The sequence below is a fragment of the Anopheles stephensi genome, chromosome 2 (assembly GCF_013141755.1).
Source record: "Anopheles stephensi strain Indian chromosome 2, UCI_ANSTEP_V1.0, whole genome shotgun sequence".
Taxonomy (NCBI): domain Eukaryota; kingdom Metazoa; phylum Arthropoda; class Insecta; order Diptera; family Culicidae; genus Anopheles; species Anopheles stephensi.
Window position 1 is genome coordinate 56,682,733 of NC_050202.1, and position 22,425 is coordinate 56,705,157.

A 22,425-nucleotide genomic window follows, 5' to 3' on the forward strand; every position below is an offset into this window, starting at 1 on the left:
AAATGGCGTCCAAAGCGTCCCGAAAAGCGTGGACCGATTGGAGGGCGTTGGGTGTGCCGGCGGGAGCTTCAAGTCCGGTGCAGGACAAAAGCAAATGGAAAGGCAGTTACGGATAGGCGTATCGTAAAAATAAAAGCCGACCCACCCGGCTCCATCCGAAGATCTAGGATGATGTGGTTCTGGTTTTCATCATCGTCATCATCATCATCATCGCCGTTTTCCAATTCAACTGGCAGAAGAGATCCATCACCCGCAAAAGGGGGCACCCGGTGACTCTGGACTCTGGACAGCCCTGGCAGGGGGTAAACTGCCGCGGCAAACAAAGAACCCGTTTGTTTCCGAACACTGTCTAGGCAACCGGGCCTTCAGCCTTCAGCTTCCACCGATGAGACCACGATCGAGCATTAGAAAATCTCTTAATCAGCCCCAACGACGCAGGGGCCGCGTTCTATCAAGTCCGTCTCCGGGCAGCCCTCCCGGGGATGGGTGTCGTTTATATGGTTTTGTTTTTCAATCTGGTCCCTTTTTATTCGTCGGCGGGTGAGCGAGAGCAATAATAAAAAAAAAAAAAATGGGCGTACAATCACGATCCCGAAACACACGTTCGGACACGTCCGAAACTATTGTGTGACCATAATTGAAGAAGTGTGGCCCGTTGAAGATCTCTAATCTTCATTGTTTGGCGGTACCGGTATGATCCGGATCTTGATCGGAACGGTTGGGGAGGAGAACTGAATGTGATCCATAAAAAAAGCCCGTTGAAAGACTAGATCTTCCGCGATTGGCCAGACCGGTGGTCGGAGAGCTGCACGCGTTTATGGGAAATTAATTATCGCGAAACCATTTTTTGATCAACCGATTTAGTTTTAGGACAGCACACTTCCTTTGAGATCGAATTTTCAGACGAAAGGAAATAACGTCCAGCATTCTTTGATCTCTCAACAAACATGTACACACTAAACTGATTAACATTCAGCACACCGTGAGGTCTACTGCTTCGACTCGCTTAAGCTTCAAGAGCTCTCGATCTTGCGCACCTCACAGAACTGGAATAATAAAACAGCCGATCAAGCTGTACTCGCACTAATTTTCAACCACGTCCGCTCAGGACCAATCGTCTCGAACCTTCAATATCCACTACTTGTGCGGGACACACTCTCCTTCACCGCGCTGGGTGAAGATCTCTTGTCGGGTTGAAGATTTTTGATTGCTGTTATTCACACTCCCATTTGCTTGAAGGAGGTTCTTTCACCCAAAACGCGCTCACCTTCTCGACATGCGTCCATGCTGTGGTTCATGTTTATCTTAGGGCCGTTTTGTTGTTTCAAAGCGCCCTTTTTGAAGCTGTTTGGATTTCACTTTACGGTTGCTACGTGAGCCGGTAAGTCGAATAACCGGAGGGATAACCGAATAACCGAATGTGTTACCCTGTGGTGGGACAGTTTCGTTCCCTCGGGCTTTGATTTATTAATCCGATGAATGGAAACGCATTCATAATGGCGATTTGAGCAGAGTTTTATGGGTTTTGATGAGTCGCTGAGGTTCGAAATTCCGTTTAGGAGGAGCCCGCTACCCACGTCCGCACAGTGGCATCACACCCTTCCACGCAAAGACATCACATTCTTGGGTGGAAACTAATAATACATGTTATCATGCTGCCAGTGTTTAACCGTGCACGTTTGGTCGAAATATAAGATGTAACTTTGTAGTGTTTATGATCGAAAATGGAACGTCTTGAGAAGGTATTCACACACACACGCGGCTACCTTTGTTGACGCGCGCTCCATAACTTGTCATTTTCATGTTCGCACAACCCTAGATTTGGTGGCGTTCCAGTGGGCCTGTCAAATCGTACCGCAAAAAAGGCCACCATTTTCCTCGCCCTAATGACAACCATTCTTGGAGCTGGAACGAGATTCCGGAAGGAGGTCACCGTCAGAATGCCAACGCTTGTCAGCAACATTTAGGGGCACAATATCGGTTCGGTCACAAATATGGATGTCGTGTTGTGCAGTCTCGGCTAACGGTTCGTTGTCATCGGGGCCGCGTACGTATGAAATGATTTATCTTTAATTGATATGTTCCGACCGGTGCTGTTTTCGGAAGCATACGGACGGCGAAGATGATTCCTGCCGATTCGCCGAGCATTGATCGCGAGCGATTGGTTTTGGAGGTGATAATTGAAGCCCTAGACCGTTGTCCACCGATATCCTTACGTGGATGCGTGAAATGTGCCCGCTGGTGTTTGATTGAACATGGTGTTGAAGATAGTAAGTGTTAGTGGTCGAGTTTTGGCGGTGGCTAGACCTATATCGGAATTGATCGCCAACAAGATGGCCGGGACCCACTCCCGATAAAGGAAAGTTGGGCCGAGCTACCGCTGCGTTTCACGCGAGCCTACGTTCCCCCATTCGGAACGTATTGCCACGCGGTTGAGTTAATGAGTTAATTAGCTGTGTGACCACAAGACGGGCACAGACTGCTGCCGACGGTAAGTCACGTTCCTGGGCAATGGTTTGCGATTGGCGTATCGCGTGATTTAGGATCTCGTTTTGATCGAGCATCAAGAAGAAAGGTAATAAACAAAGCAACAACGTAAAAGTATATTACTGCTCCCGCCACCTAATGATAGAGCACATTAAGGAGGACCTTTTGGGGTGGAAAACGATAGCCCGACAGGCGGAATGGAGCGCTCGGAGGCAGCATCCCCCCGATGGTAGCGTCAGGGAGCTGCTAATTAACCTTTTTTTTCACTCGATTTAACTGGTGTCGGTACATGATTCTTGTCACGATTCTCAACGAAATTCCGTCCCCCCGGAATCAGTGGATTGTAAGGCGCACGAAGACGGATAATCCTGGGTATCGGAGGGGCGAGCACCCTGACGTACGATCATTACGATCATAGCAGCGTTGCGGTCTAAATCATAGACGCAGGCCCCAAGGAAAGCCTTGAGCTTCCGGGAGCGCGGCTAGCTAACCCCGCGACACAGAAGGCTATCCCCGAAGCCGAAACCCATCGTTTCTCCGAGATGGACACGATTCTGTAAAGATCAGTGCAATTCCGAAGCGCCAAAGGGAGGTCCCATTAATGATCGGTTATTTATGAGCGACCACCGATGCGATCAATACGAGTCGCCCGCGCTGGATGTTTTCCTTCTGGACAGATGTAAGCCTGGTAGAAAACCCCGGGGAAAAGAGAGGGGTTGAGATAAATCTTCAATTTGATCGAAGGCCGAATTCTGAGGCTGTCGAGTCGGGCGGTAAAGAGCATCGATTACGAAACGATAATGATGGGCGTCTTTTTGGAGGTTTTTTTCTTTCTCTCTGTGTGCGTCTCTACGCCTTCCAATGCCTTTCTAGGCTACGGTCGGCATCTTGTTAGTGTGTGTGTGTGTGTGTGTGTGTGTGTGTGTGTGTGTGTGTGTGTGTTGGGTCGGTTAATAAACAAGAAGGGCTGTTCCTGTTTTCTCCTTCGCTAACAATCATCCTTGGCACAAAGAAAGAAGCAATTTTGAGCAGGGAAAGTAAACGAAACCAGTCCGGCTAGGTTTGGTCGCTGGTAGCGCGAGAGATGTATCCAATAATTATGATTTTCTTATCCGAACCCGGTACCGTGCCCGGCAACTGGCCCCACGCTCTTGCCTGTTGGTGGGAAAATAGTTGCATTTCGTAACGAAATGCTCTTGGTCGGTTGAAAATATTAAAACAAACGTGCCAACAAGCGCACCAAAACAATCGGTCACCATTGTTTGGCTGTGATTCTCCGATTCTTCGATAGTGACCAGAAGCAGCGGGAAACCGGGGCGGAAAAGGGCCACAGCACACAGGGCTGGAGTGAGGACACCCACCCAACACTTCGGGCGGTGGGAATCGATGACAACACAAAAAGGCATGTGGCGGGTTTTGGACCGCAACAATCAAACAGAAATGAAATACGCTTCAAATAGGCGAATGTCAACAACATCCATCAGCGGGTGACGCCGATACCACGCAATATCTTTTGTTTTGCGGTAAATGTCAATGCAAATCAATTTGGCGTCGGCGGACGCTCTTTTTAATGTTTCGCGGCATCGATTGCGGCTGGCTCGATCACACTCGGAGATCTGCATCGATGTTTGGTGCTGATTGTGACTTCGTGTGCGATTGCGTTTTGCCAAAGGGTGCCCGCTGTGGCCCGGAACACCCCTCCGGCGAAGTGCGTTTGGTAAAGCAGACATCCGAGTACGAGCGCGGAACGGTAATAAATTAAACAAACCAACAAAAAAAAGCGGAGTGAATAAAACGGAGCGCTTGCACTATTAAGAATTGAAGCGGAAGAAGGAAGAATTATGCACGCCAACATTGACCCGACTGTGTCACCGAAAGGGGGTGTATGAGTCCTGTGCTCCATGGCTCTAATCCGGTGGTTCGGATTGGTAATGTGAGAATGGCTAGAATGCCGCCATAAAGATCAAGCCAGTTGGGTGGTGGTTTTCCAGCAACGCTTATGCTCATCAACATATTTTGTTGCGATTTGGGGTCTTATGTTGTGTGTGGTTTCTTGCAAAATGGCACCAAAATAGAGCTGCGACGCCTTGAGAAACACAACACGCAGAACACACAGCATAGGCATGATGTTGCTGGCCAGAACCAGATACCAGAACTTTTGGTGTACGATAAAGCAGTCGCATTAAGACTTATACATAACTTGAGTCTCCCCGAAGTTCTCTTGGAATCGTCCATAATGGAGCTCCGGGTTGGTTTGTTGGTGGTGGTCCGCCAGCCGACACGTACACCCGGTTGACAAATGGGTCAGTTTTTATTTTCCTCTCGGGGTGGAGAATGCATCTTAATTAAATGTGTATTGTTGAAAGCTTCGAAATGGTGGACGGGGAAAAAAAACGGATCACCCGCAACCAGGCCGTTAAGATATAAAGCGAAGAATACGGTCGCCAGGAATTTGAAACCAGCAGCGCGCGCTTTTTATCCATCATTATCGCCGTCCGTTATCGCGACGTTCCCGAAGAAAGCCATCGGACGTTTCCCGTGGAACGGGGCACAGATTTCAATCTCTGTGGATCTCGCCCCAAAAATCGTTCCAATCCACATCCACACCACAGTCGTTACCTTTTGCATGCTGCTAGCTAGTCCCTGTTGTCTCCTTCACTCTTGCTGGCTTTTATCCTTACCTCAGACGATCGCCGGTCGTTTATCTTCTGCTCGTAGGCACCTTATTGATTTATGTAAATTATCGCGATCGCCAAAAAAATCGGACACTTGACAGCGGCGACTCTTGGCAGCGTCTCCCACAACGAGAAGGGAAGACCGAAACACAGCCACCGAAGCCACGCAAATTCGCGTAGAATCATTTTAATTAACGCGAAACATTCTCTCACTCGGGCACGCTAATCTCTGGGCCAGTTTTGCGTCCTGAGTGTTGCCCTCCAGATCGTTTATTAAACGGTTCCTCTTGGGGGAATCTGATCGTGATGGAGGGCTCACTGGAAGATTTGGAGGATCGCTGCTGATCCTCGTTTCGGGCATGTGAACCAAACCTGAGAATAACCTGAGAGTCTTTTTGTGTGTTTGTGTGTTTTGGAAGAATCGTACCCTGGACAAACACAATCGGACAAGACTCAGGGAGTAATAATAATTTCTGCACATCTACGTATGTCTATTCTGGAGCTGTCGTTCTGGAGCACATTTTGCACCTCTAAGCTGGTCGATGCGAATAAAATGGCACCGGGAGCACAATCGCCCGACGTCCGACGCCCCAAAACTAGTTTGCCTCTCGCGCGCAACCGCTCGCGCTCTAATCCTCCAATAATACCATTTAAATTCGTGATTAGAATACTATTATCCCAAATCAGACAGCCTTTTTGTGTTCGCATTTCGAATCGTTAATCGACGACGTTCTGGTCGTTCGCGCCCGGGCACCGAATAATCCAGCGTTCGCTTGATGAGTCCGCTTCATGGTTGTGTGTGAAATTAGTGTTGGGCAGAAGGAAAGGAGGCCAAAGAAAAACTATCGGGAGCGACAGAACATGTGAAGAACAGAACCAAGCGAACCAGGCAAGAAGTTGGCGCTTAGAACCACCATCATTCGGTGGCTGTGTTAGTCGAGCCGGAGCCATGGCTGGGGTTTTTGGGACAGAAGAATTGGGCGAAAAAGTAAGAGACGATCGGATTGGGTTCAAGAAAAAAAACATACACACACACACACACACACACACACACACACACACACACACACACGCAGTACTGGTAGTGGTAGCCAGAAAGCCAGCAAATTGGTGTATAATTTGATTTCTTTCACTCGGTCCTTCAATGACTGGCGAGAGCTACTTCCTGCCAAATGGGCGACGTCTGGTGGAGATTTTCTTCTTTCATCCTTTTGGCTACCAGAACCAGCACAAAAAAAGGGGGTCCCCGGAACGGGTATAATGTGTTCGCATTATTCCTTGAAATTTGATTAATTCCCGATGCGTGTGTGAAATCGTTAATGTGACACGAGATGGTTGCGGAGAGAGCAGCGGTCTGATTCGGGAAGGACTGTTTTTGTGCTCCGCTGTGCTCACGAACCATGGTCCGCCAGAACGGAACAGTCTGGCAGAACGAAGAAATGGTTCAATTAGAGTCTAAACAGCAACGGGATCATGTGATCGTGCTCGTAGCTGAGCGTTCTTGGAATATTGCAATTGGTACCCGACCGGGTAAGCTTTTTTTCTTGACTTGGTGTTCCAACGTTCAACAACTTTCGATTTGCATCGCTTTCGATGCAGCACGAACCGGTAGCTGAAGTTTCCGGGCCGTGTTTCACTTTACCACACATCAGCTGCAGAGGTTTGGGAATCAATAAGTTGCGCTTCTAAACGATAATTAACCGAGAAATTTGTTCCTGTGCCAATAATGAACCTCAAAGTGAGTGATGAACACCACGGCGAACAAAAAAAAAAAAAAACTGCACCAAGAGAAGAAGAATCTGTGAGCGTTGTGAGAGACCTCATCACGATCACTCAAGAAAGCATCTTCAACAAAATCTCCCATATTAACCGACAGCACTGAAAGGAGCTAAGTTTTAGGCGGGTTTCGGTTCGCTTTTTTTGCTTCTCTAATATTGTACTTTCCGTACTCCACCCTTGAGGTGTAACCCGCTTTCGTGCACATCCGCCCGCGCTGTTCGTTTCCTACTTCCGAACGGGAAGTAGAGGGAAAAACGTTTTTACTTCGTACCACACATTTAGCTCATGGTAGCGATGGTCATTTTCCCCCAGGGTTTCCTGGCCGGATCAAATGCGGCGCATAATGTACGCGATGGTAATTGCCACTAGAAGCAGCGCTGCCACTAACTGCATCTAAAACGCAGCATAATGTAAGCACCTTTCGCACCCAAGCACCAGTGTGCCATTTGGATGTCCATACCGAGTGTACCATACTGATCTCCGGCGGTGTGCGAGGAATGCGATCTCCGGACAGCGACTGCGCATCAGCAGCAAGCAAATAAAGTACACCGGCGTGGAGTGGTAGTGACCGGTGTGGATGTCGTGCGCGGAGATCGGCCACGATGGATGGTGGTGGTGAAAATATTAAAACACCATTTGGAAGCCCGAGCCCGGGAAATACCAGCACCTGACGGACTGGTTGACGGACGGAACGAACTTGCTGACTGGCCGCATGGGCTTGCGCACAGTTGCCAGCGCGTCCGTACGGAGTGATATTTATTTGAAAAATGATTGCTCTTTTGCGTGGCTCTCGTCCAATATCAGGCCACTATCGCTAGTGTGATCGTGGATCGTCAGCTTCCATCCGGCGCGCTACCTTTGCTGGTGGTGGTTTCATTCTGTGCAAAATTAACCGTATTTACCGTGCAATTACAAGCGATTCACGACTTTCGTCTCGTTTGTTTGCGCGTTGTTGAGCGAAGAACGACATCCGCAGAAAGCAGTGTTGTGATGTGATGAACTCTGGGGTCCTCCAGTGTCCGTGTCGCGGGAAGTTGCGCGAAGAACTTGGCCCCACATTTTGCTCGGACACACACTTTGGAACCACTTCAAGTGGTTGCATGCAAACAGTCAGTATTTTATGCCCGACTACACCACACTTCACCAGTGTTTGGTGTAATGAGCTAAGAAACAAGCAATGTACAAACTCATAAACACTTTGACGGTGGAGCATGCAGCTTCCTTCAGTCCCGGGGTTCGCACGGGAGTTCCATAATAACACGCGCCCTGATTGAAAGGAAGAGCCCTCAGCACTTCAGTTCGTCTCCGTATCGGATCGGATGAAGAAGAGGACCAAACCGAACCGAAAAAAAACCTGGCAACGCGAAACCAACCATCATCTTCATCCTGATCCAGGTACGTATTAATTACCGTAACTTAATCGCTCGTCTCTCTCTCTCTCTCTGTATATGATCCAATACCTTCCAATACCTGGATCCCGTGGATCGTGCCGCTCGTGACGGGAGCTTCATCATTGCACGACGCATAAAGAACGTAGGGTTTTTTTTTCGTGCTGCGTGCTGCGTTCTCGCATGATCCCAAGGCCAAAAGGATATACGCCTTGGGTGGAGCGTTTCCGGACCGAATGGTTGACCGTGGGGCGTCGGGTTCTGCTGGCAGGGCAAGAGTACCGCCACTTGTTGCTGCGAGCTGCGGCGAAGATCACGCGATGTCCGAGAGCCCCGACGGCAAATTGCTGCGTTGCTTCTGGGCGAACCGGCGGCATATGGCACGACGAGGGTTTGATGAGCGTGTGTGTCCGTGCACTACATCCTCCTTGCCGAGGGTCTGGGTGATATCATGAATACTTAATGATCCTTACGCGGGATCGTGAGAATAGCCAGCCGGCCCCAAGACGGAAGAGAATAATTGGTTGTCTGATTTACTTCGGAGCACCACGGTTTAGGGCACCAGATGCAGTCGCGTTTTGTTAGCAACACGCTTTGTCTCTGCGTATGCGTCACACTACGAAAGCATTTCAGAATTTGCCAAACCAATCGCCCGGGAAGACTCTCAGGTAGCGCTCAGCGCGAGTTGCAGAACGTGCGCGTCAGGAACTAACGGGTGTTGTCTCGCGATCGCGCAGGTTCCTTTTACGGGCAGTGGCAGTAAGTTCAACCCGAAAGGTCCCATCCAGCCACGGTGGAAAGTGTCAGCGATCTATCGCATCGCAGGGATGTATAGCAAACATGCGCGCGCACCCGGCGAAATGCAAATTCCTTTCGGCGCTACTTCTAAACACCTTCGCGTGCTAGCTCATGAATATGCACGATCCGTGCTGTCGTCGATTGGCCCCCTCGGCGGGAGCTCCAGAACACAAAACACTTGCAGCGCTTTCTTTGTCCACACCAGAACTCGGGTTTATAGGGGCGTTTGGCAGGATCACATCATCAGTAGAGGAGCGAGAGAGAGAGAGATGGGCGAACGGCAGGAATAATGGTGGGGCGGAACGTGATGCGCGTGCAGTTGCAGCTTGTCCGTGCGGGTTCAAAGGTAGCCCACGTCGCGGCCCGACGACGTGTTCTTCGTGACGGTTGCCCTCGACGCCGGAGCTGTGTGCTGATAGAGGCCACAGCCACCGGCGCACGATTGCTGGGCGCGATGTGGGCGAATCATCAAACCGACATCTGGCCGGCCGGCAGAAGCATTGCGCATGGTAGCGAGCATGCAAAGAAAGCCGTCAGTCCGCACCGAACGGCAATGATGTTTTGGACGGGGGCTTTGCATTATCCTTGCGTCAGTTTTTACGTTGTACTGCTCCATACAATCCAAAACGGCACTTTTGACCGCGTTTTTTTTTTTTGGGGGGGAAACTCGTTCTGTGGATTCGACGACAGCGTTTTCCACTGGCGTATGATGGGAAAATAAATTTCTGTTAATCGTCTTCCAAGTGAGGCAAAGGAAAAGTGTAGTAGGAACTCCCTCACGAACTCCGCGATGACATGTGTGTGTGTGTGGGGGGGCTGTTCAAACCATTCTTACAATGGTTTTGCAATGTGGCGGCAAATTCGCAACAAACAGATCCACAACACAAAAGCGAACAAACGAGCAAACAAAGGCAACAAGCAAATGCACAAATGCACACAAATTCTTCGCCAATCGGCGCAAGGAAAACCGGCAACTGGGTCCACGGTTCTCGGCGTTGCACGGAACTCCGTATCAATGCGATATTGATACGCCAGATGTATTGTGCTGCAACTTGTTCTGAATTGAAATCCTTGGTAAGCGTGGAGTATCTTCGGGGATGGCCGGGAAACCACCACGGAACGAATAGAGCATAAAACAATTGGATGTACCAGAACCGAAAACAACGGCCGAGCATGTGTACTGTGATTTTGTTTTTGTTTGTTCTACGGAAAGCGGAGCAATCGTTTGAGCAAAGCAGATAGGGGGGAACAATCTCTTCACAAAAGTCCCGAAGTCGGCACCAGGTCCAAACATGCCATAAAATATAATAACACGGTTTTTGTGCAGCTCCTTCCGTAAAGCTTCCCGTTGGTGTTCGATTTGGGGAAAGGAAACAAGCTGATGCTGGGATTTGGAGTACAACCTTTCAGTTGGGATACACCGCGATATATTGTATTGTAACATCTTCATGGCCCCTTGGAATGGAGCGATTGGATTGCCTTTTGCTGAGAGCTAGATGGTCTCAACCAGTGATTAATCCCGATATTTGTTCTTTCGCATTAATTTTTCGCTTTAATGTTCTGCTCCAACATCTTCAATTTAGTCACCTTTTTCCAAATCCACCAATCCATATAATTAGTTTCGGTGACAAGAACTTATTCCCTTCGGGCGCTCGTTTCACTTTCGAAGTGTCCCGCGAAAAAAAAGCCACGGGAAAAGGTGAGAAAAGGATAATTAAAAACCGACCATCATTAGAGACGATCTTACCCCGGTTTCGTGAGATTTTTCTTCACCGGATTCCGGATTCCTTCACCCTCAAGGAGAAGTGCAAGAAGTAAAAGTGTGGTGGTTAATTTTGGCATTCTGGTCACTTTTTCCCGTCCCAAGCTCGGTTAAAACGGGCAACGGGGGAACAGACCAGGATCACCGGACATGCATTTGAAGGTTTTGGGGGGAACAGGGTAGAGAAATATTTCAAATTGATTAGTATTGGTGTTTCGTGTTCGGGTTCGGACACAGAAAACCGCCTCCGAAAGCTCTCGTTCTGCGTTGACTTCTTGTGCTGCTGCTGCTTGTTGTTGTCATTTCGGAGGTTCTCGTTGTCCACCGGCCGGGCCGCGATCGATCGCGTTAAAGATCGCGTCACCGTGCCGTCCGCCTACCCGCACCGGTACGGGAGCATTAAATTGAAGCCAATTAAGTGAATCGAGTTAATTTATTCGGTTTTCCCCCGAAATTTTGCTTCCCCAAGGATCGCTTCCGACTATCGGCTGCAGTGAGCGATTGAGTAGATGCTCGGCCGGCAGTCGCGGTATGCGATGCGAATGGGAACTGTTGCGTCGAATGCGATCGCCAGGGGTTGAGAATGAAGAAACCCGGCTGAGGAAACGTGTGTTTGAATGCACTTCACAAATGGAGCTTTGGGGTAGAGTTGAGGTTCACTTTCTGTGTTGCTTATGCTAACATGGCAGGACCTTTCTCACACTCAAGGCTGCTGCTGCTGCTCTGTGTGTGAACGTTTGGGCCTCCCTTTTGTATCTTTCACTTTGTGGTTATGTTGCTGAGCCATCGTGTTCGATGATTTGCAGCAACGTCCCTTGCGTGCAGCACCTGTGCACCCGGTTCTTTGGGGGGTGGGGGGGGAGGCATTGTGCTTCTTGAGCATTCCCGTTCGCATGTCAGTCAATCAGCCGACGACGACGACGGCGTCCTCGTCGGTAGTCGTCTGTCTTTGATGAAAAGATCTCGGTGCCTGCCTGCCTGCCTGCCCTGGGTTTTTGTCCGCCTTCAAAGCTTGCCGCATGCTCTCTATCGGCAAGAAGCTGCAACAGCTACCGCAACACCACACAATCCACACTACATTCGGACGGCGAAGGTTGATCTGTTTTTTTTTTCGGTTCGAAGCTAAACTTGTGAATCAATATGGAACACGCAAAGCGCAAACGAGAAACAAATCAGACAGAACCGATCACGGGACGGGAGGAGGACCCCATTGTGTGTACTCCAAGGGTTACAGTTTCTGCACAGCGTTTCAGCTCCACATTCCTTCGCTCTTCAGGATTTTGGGACGTGTGTTTCGATTTAATTAAAAATCCATCTCCACACGGTGAATGCCCACGAACATTTGAATGAAAAGCCGAGCGACGGAGCGACGGTTGTTTTGATAAACATCGTAACGACGGAGCGGTGAGTGAATCCCGAAACTCCGCCGGTGGAGTCTCCGCACAGTTGACGTGATTGACGTGTGAGATATTGATTTTGAAAACCCTATAATTGCCCGCTTCTCAGCCTCTCGGTGGAACCGGTGTGCGAACCGGCAGTGATGCGGTTGCTTTAATTTTCTCTGCGTGCCCTTTTTTCCCCCGTATCTCACCGTATGCTCTCTGTTGGCTTTATTACCGAGTCCGATCGAGTGCAACGCCCACCAGCTGGAGTTGGTGTCCTAGCTGCGCAGCGTGGGTACGTTTGATGTTTAGATGTGATGTGGCGGATTTTTGTTTTGTGGTTTGTTCCCGGTGCGATGGTTGGCGGTTAGAAAAACAAACTTCTCCTACCGCTGATTGACAGCTGTCACTTGGGACAATCGCTAACTTAATCATAACCGTCAAAAGTTTCCAATTAAAATCGGAATCGGCCCCAATCGGGGGCGGACTATTGGACGGAAATTGCAACGGTAATCTTGCGAAAGAAGGTGCATTTTCTAAGATTGTGAAACGATTTTCACTTGCAGTTGCAGTATTCTTTTCGACTCGTAGCACAATTATCGCAAGCCGATTGACAGCGATCCTGAGTGCCCCGAGTGTGATTGATCAGGGGGAGATGAAATTTATTGCCTGCGGGGAAAACTTTCGACTACTTTATTACTTTTTTTCTATCTCTTATCATACTCTTAACACAGGAAAAACGATTGGGAGGCTTGGGGGTTTTTGCTCTCTCTCTCTCTCCTCAATCATCGATTCCCTTCGGGACCGTTTATCTGGGCAATGTGAAGTATCCGACATTCGGGAGTTTCACGCAAACAAGCTCGGCCGCGAATGCCATCACAAGCCGTGGTGTAATGCGATATCGAGCGGTTGATAGTGGCGATCGGTGGTAGCTTTGGCCGTTCGGCGGTTGTACGTGTCCGGAGCATCCACAGGCACACGAGCGCACAGATTCATCTTTAATTTATATACACATCGCTATATCTTCCCCGGTGGTTGCGAATGCAATCGGAGAAAATGCAATTAAACATTGCGCCGTGCGATGTGATAAAATTATGCTCCACCGGTCCCAGTCCCAGCCCGACCAGACGGCGCTCACACTCTGGCGACGTAAACCCACCTTGCGCGATCGTGTGTAGTAGTATAACAGCAACAAAAACGTACTATCAGACATTCACAAGCGGGTTTTCTATGCTGGACGGGTAGCGAACAATTATGCTGACCGGGCGCACTGATCGATCACGTCCAAGGAATCGATTGCCGGTACGTGAATCGGTCGGTCCCGTTCCGTGGCAGCAGTTTCCTGTTACATATTTGTTCGCATTCGTCGCGTCAGTTGCAGTGTTTTATGCGGTGCCGAGTGCCGTCCACTCGGTGCCAGACGGTGTGTGGTATTGTAAAGCTGCAACGAGCGAGATATAAATTTACACCGATCGTCCTTTCACGTGTCGCTGATGTTAACACATCGCCGCAGCAGCAGCAGCAGAAAAAGCCATATCGGTGTAATCGATAACGCAAGCCTCGATCTGATAACCTTCGTTTCGGGGTTTGTTTTGCTGCTGCAATGCTGTGTTTTTTCGAGGTATAAAAATGCAATCGACCGAGTTGCATTTTCTGTGCGGTAAATCGGTTTCGTTGCACGCCACTAAGCATGAGGCACCGGCCGACAAAAAAAAAAAAAAAACGAGGAATCGGTCCACACGAACCTTTCCAAAAAGCATTCCACCCCTAGTGGGGGCCTTATTCTCCTTTTCCCTCTCTTAGGGAGGGTGTAAATCTGTGGCCTGGTTTTTCTTTTTTTTTAATGCACTTCACTCGCTGTTTTTTTTTCTGCGAGCGCCCGTTTCAACGTTGGTTGGTCGAAGAAAATCGTGCGTGGAGACGATCCCGGAGACGATTTCCTGGGCGAAGGTTATTTCATACATTTATAAAATATCGATTTCGTTTCCGCTGTGCGCGCCATCGGTTCGGATGATTTATCCGCGCCGTGGTACATATTGCCGCCGATCTTGCCGAGCGGCTGCTGTGGTTGCTGCTGCTGCTGGTGTCTTCAGCCGTGCTTCAGCAGCAGCAGCAGCAGCAGCACCGCAAGATCATCGAACCACAGTGGATGTGCGCAAGATCGCAAGATCACCCTCCTCCTGGCTTGGTAGGGGAAAAGAGCTTCCCTGCACCCGCCCTGCCATTTTCAATTGCTTTTTGTTCCATTTATAAAATCATAAATAATGGACGATACAATGAAATGGTAATAACATTTACTCTCCCCATTCCTGTTTACTCGCTGGCCGGTTTGGTCATCATCGAAGAAATGATCGTTTACCGATGGCAAAAGGAAGGGGTGGAGGGCATAGGGTAGGGTGCAAAGAAAGCGCGGAAATCACGCGGTACCGAGAACGGGCCGAAGATATTGGATAATAACATTGATAGATCTAATAATCCACTCGGTTCGGGCTTAGCTCGCTAGCGGCCGATGAGAGGATTCTTCCGATTTTCGAACCAGCGACGACCACGACGACAGTTTCCGTGCAACGAGATTTTCGTGAGGCTAACCGGTCAAACGGGACCGTTGCATACGGCACTGAGGATAGGACAGGGCCGGGCTTTTCATATTTTATTCACCCTCAATCCTGGGAATGGTTCGGAATGGGAAGTAAATTACATCTTTTACTAGATCGGTTTTTGTCCATACCCTTTAACAGTTTGTGTGCAGGTCGGATTTGATTTAAAAGCAAATCAATTGATAGGATAAAGGGCTTGCCGGTTCGATGACTGTTTGCAAGTAGTGTGATACAGGATGGAAATGAAATCTTTAACTATATGTCTTTCTAGCGTGCTTCAGATGATAATGTAAAGGCCCCGTTTATAACTGTAGGTTACGTGAGCGCTAAAAAACCGTTTACAATATCAAAAGCTGCGATTACAACATCATCTGGAACATTTACAATAAAGTGTTATGCAGTAAATGTCCTCTGAAGCCTATGTCATCTAGCTAAGTTTAGAATTTTATGTAAAGAGCTTACAAAAAGGATCGATACTTTTAGGCTATCAATTGAAACCCCGGTAATATGAGATGTAGGAGTTATTTCTTCCTATTTCGCCTTTTTGCTTTTTTTACACATTTTTCATTTAACTTCGTCATGTTAAATTAACATAAACAAGTTAAAAAAATTTAATGCCTCTTCTCTGAATGTATCGTGAAAGTGGCTCCAACGACAGTTCCAAAATCAATGACTACAAACTCCACACACGGAACTGACCCTTTTGCGCAGGCTTGTATTTATGTGTGTGTGTGCGTGTATGTGTGCGCTTGTATCAATGTTTGTGCAAGCGTGGAAAAACGATTTAGGATGATTTCGGAATCGCGTCCGGAGATATATTTCAGTTTGTGAGGAATTTTAATGAGACGAAATGTTTCGCCCAATTCTCCCATCCAGCCGTGGCTTTTGGTGGCTTGGTGTGCGTCATCGTTTTGGTGGTTTTTTTTTGGCAGTCCGCCTGTGTGGTTGTGCGTGTGTGCGCGCGCGCGAAAGGTTCGCTTCCTTTCCTTCTGCACCGGCATTAGACTCTTTCTTCTAAGGTATGCTCCGGCAGGCTGCTTTATGCTGCTCGCTGGTTGCCGCTGTTCGCTTTTGCAATCGTTTTCGCGATATACGCCACTTTTATCTGGCATGAGAATTTTTGGCTTTTTGTCGATTTATTTTTCAACAAGTCGCCTCGTCGCTTCTTCGTGCTCCGGGTTCCCTGTGTCTACGTAGCGCGAATGCACACGGGAAGTGAAGTTGGGCGCGTTTCGTTTCGCGATTTTCTTTCGCTCTCGCGCACGGAATCGAGCAGTCCAAATCAATGGCATCACATACACACAACACTGTCAAAAAGTCTGAAGGACTTGGTCTGCCTGTTAATTCTACACTCTTTCTTCGGTCGAATTAATCTTTAAACAGGGCGAGGAAAAATGCCACTGATTCCCTTTCGATTTTTGTTGTTGTTGCGTTCTGGCCGACACAGGTGATTGGCCCGGATAAGACGAAAATGCAAGTCAAATTCCACAGTGCGATGGTCGCGCGCAATAAAAACAGACGGTAACCGAAACAAGAACTACGGATAGGAAGTATATAAATATGTATTACCGAAACCCTTCTTCTGCACACGAAAGCGAAACCAATCTGGGCCTTCTTCCTTTACTGCCTTTTACAAGCTCCATTATATGGTAATGAGATTGTATGCAGTTGCAAATAACGGGTGAGGTAATAAAACCGATTCGCTCCAAAATAAACACCCCGCGATCGCGAACGAGATGGCTCGAAGGTGCATCTTTATTTTGTTCGCGCACGCTCCTCGATTGCTTCGTGGCGGGAACACCCAGGACCAAGGGAACCCACCCCATAAAACACTTATTAAAATCCATTTGCGATTGTCTTTATTGTGTTGCTTGCTTGGTTGCGGGTTGCGAGAAAGAGTGTGTCGACGGGGTCGAACTACATGAGATATTGCCCAAATTAGGAACGAATTGAATCGTTACACACTGACAGTAATTTGTGTGTGTGTGTGACTTCTGTGTGAACTTTTCCCGCCAACAATCGTACCGTTTGCCATTGATGAATGTTCGGATTGACGCTCATTATCGATTTTGATGACTTTTGGAACTGATGAACGATGATTGCATCCTCCGGCGCACAGCAGGTGGAGATAATGTGGCGATCGTATATATTTGTGTCCGAAAAGCTCACAAACCGCATTGAGAGGCATTCAAGCAACAAAAAAAAAAAAGATGCCACTCTCATTAGTCAGCGAAAAACGGAAGCTTACTCACCCGGAGGGCAGCGATCGGATGGCTGCGAGCTGGCCAGGAAAGAATGTATTTCCTCTCTCGGTTGTAATGATGTGACAAATGCTTATCGAACGCGCTGTATCGCTGGGCTGTCGGAAGGGTTACCCGGGTAATAAATTCACTCCCAAGCTTCCTTCCTTCCTTCGGGCGGTGTGCGAAGGATACACACTTAATAGAAATATCTTGGCACAGGTTTACGTATGGACAGTGGGCCCTACGTACCATAACGGTGGTATGCGTTCCGAGACCTATCTTCGATCAGCCGAACAGCCAACAGGCATGCAGTAGGCAAATAGGGGAATGTTTTTTTTTCGTAATGTCTTCTTTTTGCTACTCCCCGTGTAGGTAGATGAGCGCCACACAGCACCCACCGAGTGTGCAACAAGCAAGCATTTAATTAACTTCGCAAAACTGCAGCTAGGCTGATTGCAGCGTAGATGGCTTCTTTTTTTTTCGTTGCTGTGTTGCTTTGTTATGCCAGCTGCCTAGCACGCGAAGGAAATTGAGATGTCGACGCGACGCGCGATCGTATAATAGAAAATTTCCACACACACAAAAAAAAACAACAAACAATCTCCCCGAGCGATCCAACACAATCGATCGATCTACATTCGAGTCCGCGACGGTCGACCGGTTGCCCGATACTGATCACCGGGTTGGGTTTTTTGTGTCTCCAGTCGACGGGCAGGCTTCCACGCTAGGATCCACGGTAATCCTTGGGAAGTATTTAGCGTTTATCGTTAGTAATTTTGCGCCCAAGCCGTTGCTTTTTTTTCCAGCGCGCGCTGGAAAAGAATAAAATTATGTCTCCCCTGCTTGAATGGATTAGCTATGTTGTGGGATGATCGCTATCGCACCGATAGTTGCCACACAGAGTACAAAGTAAAAAAAAACCGATGTGCCCTTAGAAAACTCCGTGTTTTTATCTTTCTAATTACAGCCCACGACTGGGCTGGCTTCCTTTTGCCCGCGTGCTGGGAGTTGCTTATTGTTCCGTTAAATGGGGTTCCTCAATAAGCTCAATTTAGGGCTATCCGCCGTTTAGTTGATCGTGCATAAATCATGCGCGCTTTTGTCAGCACAAAAAAACCACGGCAGTTAACCGTGGTGGGAGCTAGCAAAACCACAAAATGCAAGAAGAAGATGAAAACGCATCAGCTAGTTCTGAACCGGGTGGCTGTGAGATATCAAACATCCGGCACCATCTCGTTCGGCCGTCAAGACGAACGGGCGGAGATATAACGGGTGCCAGCAACAAACAAAACAAAAACAGGTAAAACGAATTGAAGCATAAAATATAGTTGCACAAAATGGGCTCAATCTGTTATCCGTTGGTGTGTGTTTCTTTTTCTTCTTCAGCCTTCCCTCGCGCGGGTGATCTTTTCGCGAAAGGCTTTTGTCTTATCTGATGCTTCAGGGTTCGTTCGCACCCTGGCCACCGCAGTTTGCAACTGCAGCGTGCCCTCCCCCCCCCAAGGCAGTGGGGTCGATGGGTGGTGCATCTTCCCACTGCAGGGCACATCCTGCCCATCGGGCTGCTGCTGCTGCTTCTGTTGTTTGCTAATACCATTCTTTATTCGTGATGAGAACCGCATCGGCCATTGCTTGACGAGTAGCGCAAGGTTAGAGAAGAAAAACCGACCACTCTCGGATAAATTAGCTAGCCAGTCGATCAGCGTTCGAGCGTTCCTTGCCGCAACATCTGCACCCTCCCATCACGTCCTTCCGACATGGCCACAATGGCCACAGCACAAAGCAGGGCCAAAGTAATCGCAACAGAGACTCCGCCCGCCGCGGATGAGGATTTTGTTTGTGCTTCATGTTTTTGTGTGTCGATTTGCTGCAAGCGTTCGCTTGGTTCGTTTTAATTTTACGGCTCACCGAACTGGTCAGCACCCGGTCTGGTCCGGTGTCTTGAGAAATTAATAAGAGAGCGATGGCAAAGCACCGATTATCCTCGGTCGCCCGGTGGTAGTTGCACGGAACGTTATGAGGGTTGCTCGAGTGTGTGTGTCGGTAGAAGGTAGAAGTAGAACAGAACCACCGATGATGATGACGACGATGATGATTATGAGTGTCGATGACGATGAACCGGGACGCTGATCGAGCAGAAACTGATTACAGTTTTCGTGCTTCAGCAAATGTTACGCGTGACGCTTTTTCGCCAAACGGTTGTGCAACTGCCTCGAAGCAAGGAAACGGTTGTGTTGGATGCACTTTAGTTGTGTGAGTTTAGCTAATTAATCATCCTGAACCGATTTGGATCTTAAGAACAGCATTTTACTGTGTCATTCAGCGTGAGCTTTGCTGAGCTTGGTACAGTTTTCGCAAGCAACGTCCAATATGGTAAGGATAGGATTTTGTGCACGAGACGAGAATGCAAAGGCAACATAAATCTCCACGCTGCCGGAAGAAAATTCTACGCCTCAGTTTAAATTGACCCGTTGTGGTGTCAGTTAACCCTAGGTGTCCCCCGTATAAGCATTTTCCGAATAGGCGAAGAAAAAATGTATGCAGAAAGCCAATGTCTCGAACGAAAGCAGGCTGACATGACGAAACTCAACCATCAGCATCAATCACGCTCCATATTCATCGCAACGCCACACAGGAGCTGGTCCGTGTGGAAGCGTCCACGCAGTCCAAGCAGCGGAGAGTTCTCGCTAACGTGTCGTAAGTACAAGCATCTAATTTGAATTCAATCGAATTCCAATCCAAAATCAAGCAATAGTGCCACCCCGAAAAGGGCAAATGAAAAATTTGAATTGAATTCCGGCTGGCTGTGTGATTCCCCTGCCCGCCTGCAAGCATCAGCATAAACCGGCCCCCGGATCAGATGTGGATGGACAGCTCGAGCTGGCTGACGAGATCGGGACCGGATTATCGCATGCAGCCACAAGTGTGGGTGCGTGTGTGTCGCTGCAGATCGTTGAAGTATGCTGATTAACTCGAGCAGAAGGCTGTCCGTTGGTCGGTTGGGAACGAAACCACCGCAGGATCGAACAGTGGTTTGCAACGATTGGCGGGCAATCCATACGGAAGGTGCGGTACTGATACAGTGCAGAATTTATGGCACAGCAGCACATTGAGCATCCCGACGGCCAGGCAATCGGGCGAGATGATTGAGACGGTTGCGCGGATTGCGAGATAGCAAATGCTTTCCGATGCCGTTGCGTACCGTGAGTGCATCATGCAACTGTGGGGCGAACGGTGTCCGGTAAACGTAAGTTTGCCTACCGACAAGCGACAGTTACAGGGAGTGCTTGGGCATCGCGATCGCGATCGCGTTCCATATCGGCCTAGTCCGTCAAGTCAACGTGAAACGAGTCAATTTTAATGCACTGCGATCGTTTCGCGTAAGGAACCGTACCGAAAAAGGCTAAAGCGAGGTGGTGCACTGGTGGGTGCAGTGCGTGGAGCGCAAGTAAAATGTCCACTAAACTGTTAATTTAACGATACTTTACATGTGGTGCGTGGAGGAAAAACGGTATGTGCGTATGTGCGTGCGCTGCTGGTCTCTGGTTGAACTGTGGCAAGCCTTCCAATGTGAAGGAATATGATTAATATTGACAAAGTATCCAAGATATTTTCATTAACGTTATTGAGTGTTTCATAAATGGCGCGGTTGGTTTCGATCGTGTCGTACCGGGTCTCTACATGACTGGTGCTGACGGTTACATGACGCCAGACAATCGCTGGCAAACGGCGATCATCGTGAGGTCGGGGAATTCGCATGGGTGGTCTTGGGTGGGTAAGTTCCCGCGAGGCTCAGTGTTTCATTACACTGTGTAATGCACCATTAGGTTTTGCAAAACCCGGTGAGGACAAACCGAATGAAAACTGTGCCCTTTCTGTCGATGTCTTTTAGTTTCAGTAAGAAAGGAGCAGAAAAACTCCTCCACGCTCGTGTTACATTCTAGGCGTATGAGCGCGGCAATTCCAGGGCACGCGGAAAGGAAACGTTGCAAATGTAAGGCGCACATGTCAGCGATACTTAAAACCTTCTTATCGTTCGTTTCGAGATAAATCAACTGCGATTCGTTAAATGTGTGCTGCGTACAGCGAGCGCATTATCAAACCAAACGTTCCGATACTGTCAATTGCGTGTTCCTTTGTACCTTTCATGCTTCTCTTACAACTTTTAATCCAGCACGAAGCATTTTCAATGATTTACATTCCGCGAGCATGCGAAAAACACATACGCACAGACACACACAAAAACCTTGCCCCGATGCAAAAGAAGTTTAATTATCAGAAACATCGATCGCGACCTGTACACAGGTGAACAGGGTGGAGATAGTAGTGTTCTGTTATGTTTTCATCGATACTCGCGGGTAAAAGATTTAAGCAACACGAAAAACAAGAAAAAAACGAAGCGCGAAGTAATTCGATAGAGCCCGAAACAAATGACTTCAATGCACGCAGTACGTAAAGTAAGCGACGAACCCGCTCTCTCTCTCTCGGGGTGTGTGTCTCTTTGGGAATAACGCGGTGACCGATACAGGAAAAAAGCTACATTCTTCGCACTCGCACGGATAAAAGTGGATACAAGGCAGTAAAAAAAAATCTGTATGACTCACCGTCCACCGAAAGGTAAAGGGTAATGTGATGCCACCGACTTCCGGGTCAGTCAGGACGAAGCTCGATCCGCCCAGGACGGGCGTGCTGGCGTTACCGAACGCACAACCGTACAGGCCGGACGGTTGCGGTTCCACGGCGACGGCCGGCTGCTTCAGCTCCTTTTGTTGCTGCTGCTGCTGCACGCTGGACGCCGTGCCCTGGTACTCTTTGAGGCACAAGCTGAACGCGGTCGCACATGCCGGACATCCTATTTTTTTGGAAAAAAAAGCCAGAACAATTGTTAGTATCCAGGGCAGATAAATTGTCGATCGTTGTGGTGGTGGCGGTTGACCGTAACCGCAACACGCTGCTATGAGTTACCTGTCGTTTGGGTCTGTCGTTTCTCCGGTGGCAAACCGCAGCAGTATCCTGACAGTAGGTGGCTGTTGGTGTTTGAAATCTCCAGTATTTGCAGTTCAAAGAAGCCGGATGAAGATACCTGCGGAAGAAAGCGGAAGAGTAGTGCTGTAGTAACCGTAAAAGTGTGGCCAGCAAAAATTTGGAACCAATTTTCGGTTCCCCGTAGGCTGAGATTATGGGGTCGATAATAAAATCGTAAAAAAAACGGATCACTAATAAAACATTCAATAATGCAAAGGAAACGAGATCAACGGTATCATGCTTCAGGGTCGGTTCGGTTCCTGGTTCCATGCGCCCCAACGGGACATTT

The 22,425-nt window shown here is 48.6% G+C and overlaps 1 protein-coding gene across 1 annotated transcript in view; it reads right to left on the reverse strand.

Moving 5' to 3' along the window:
- The window catches only part of LOC118502949 (protein serrate), a 99,887-nt gene that overhangs the window by 55,158 nt on the left and 22,304 nt on the right, over positions 1–22,425 (reverse strand). Inside the window, exons 2-3 of the mRNA XM_036035701.1 lie at positions 22,077–22,194; positions 21,716–21,963 (exon numbers count right to left, since the gene is read on the reverse strand). Coding sequence (XP_035891594.1) covers positions 21,716–21,963; positions 22,077–22,194 — 366 coding nt within the window. The remainder of the gene's footprint in view (positions 1–21,715; positions 21,964–22,076; positions 22,195–22,425) is intronic.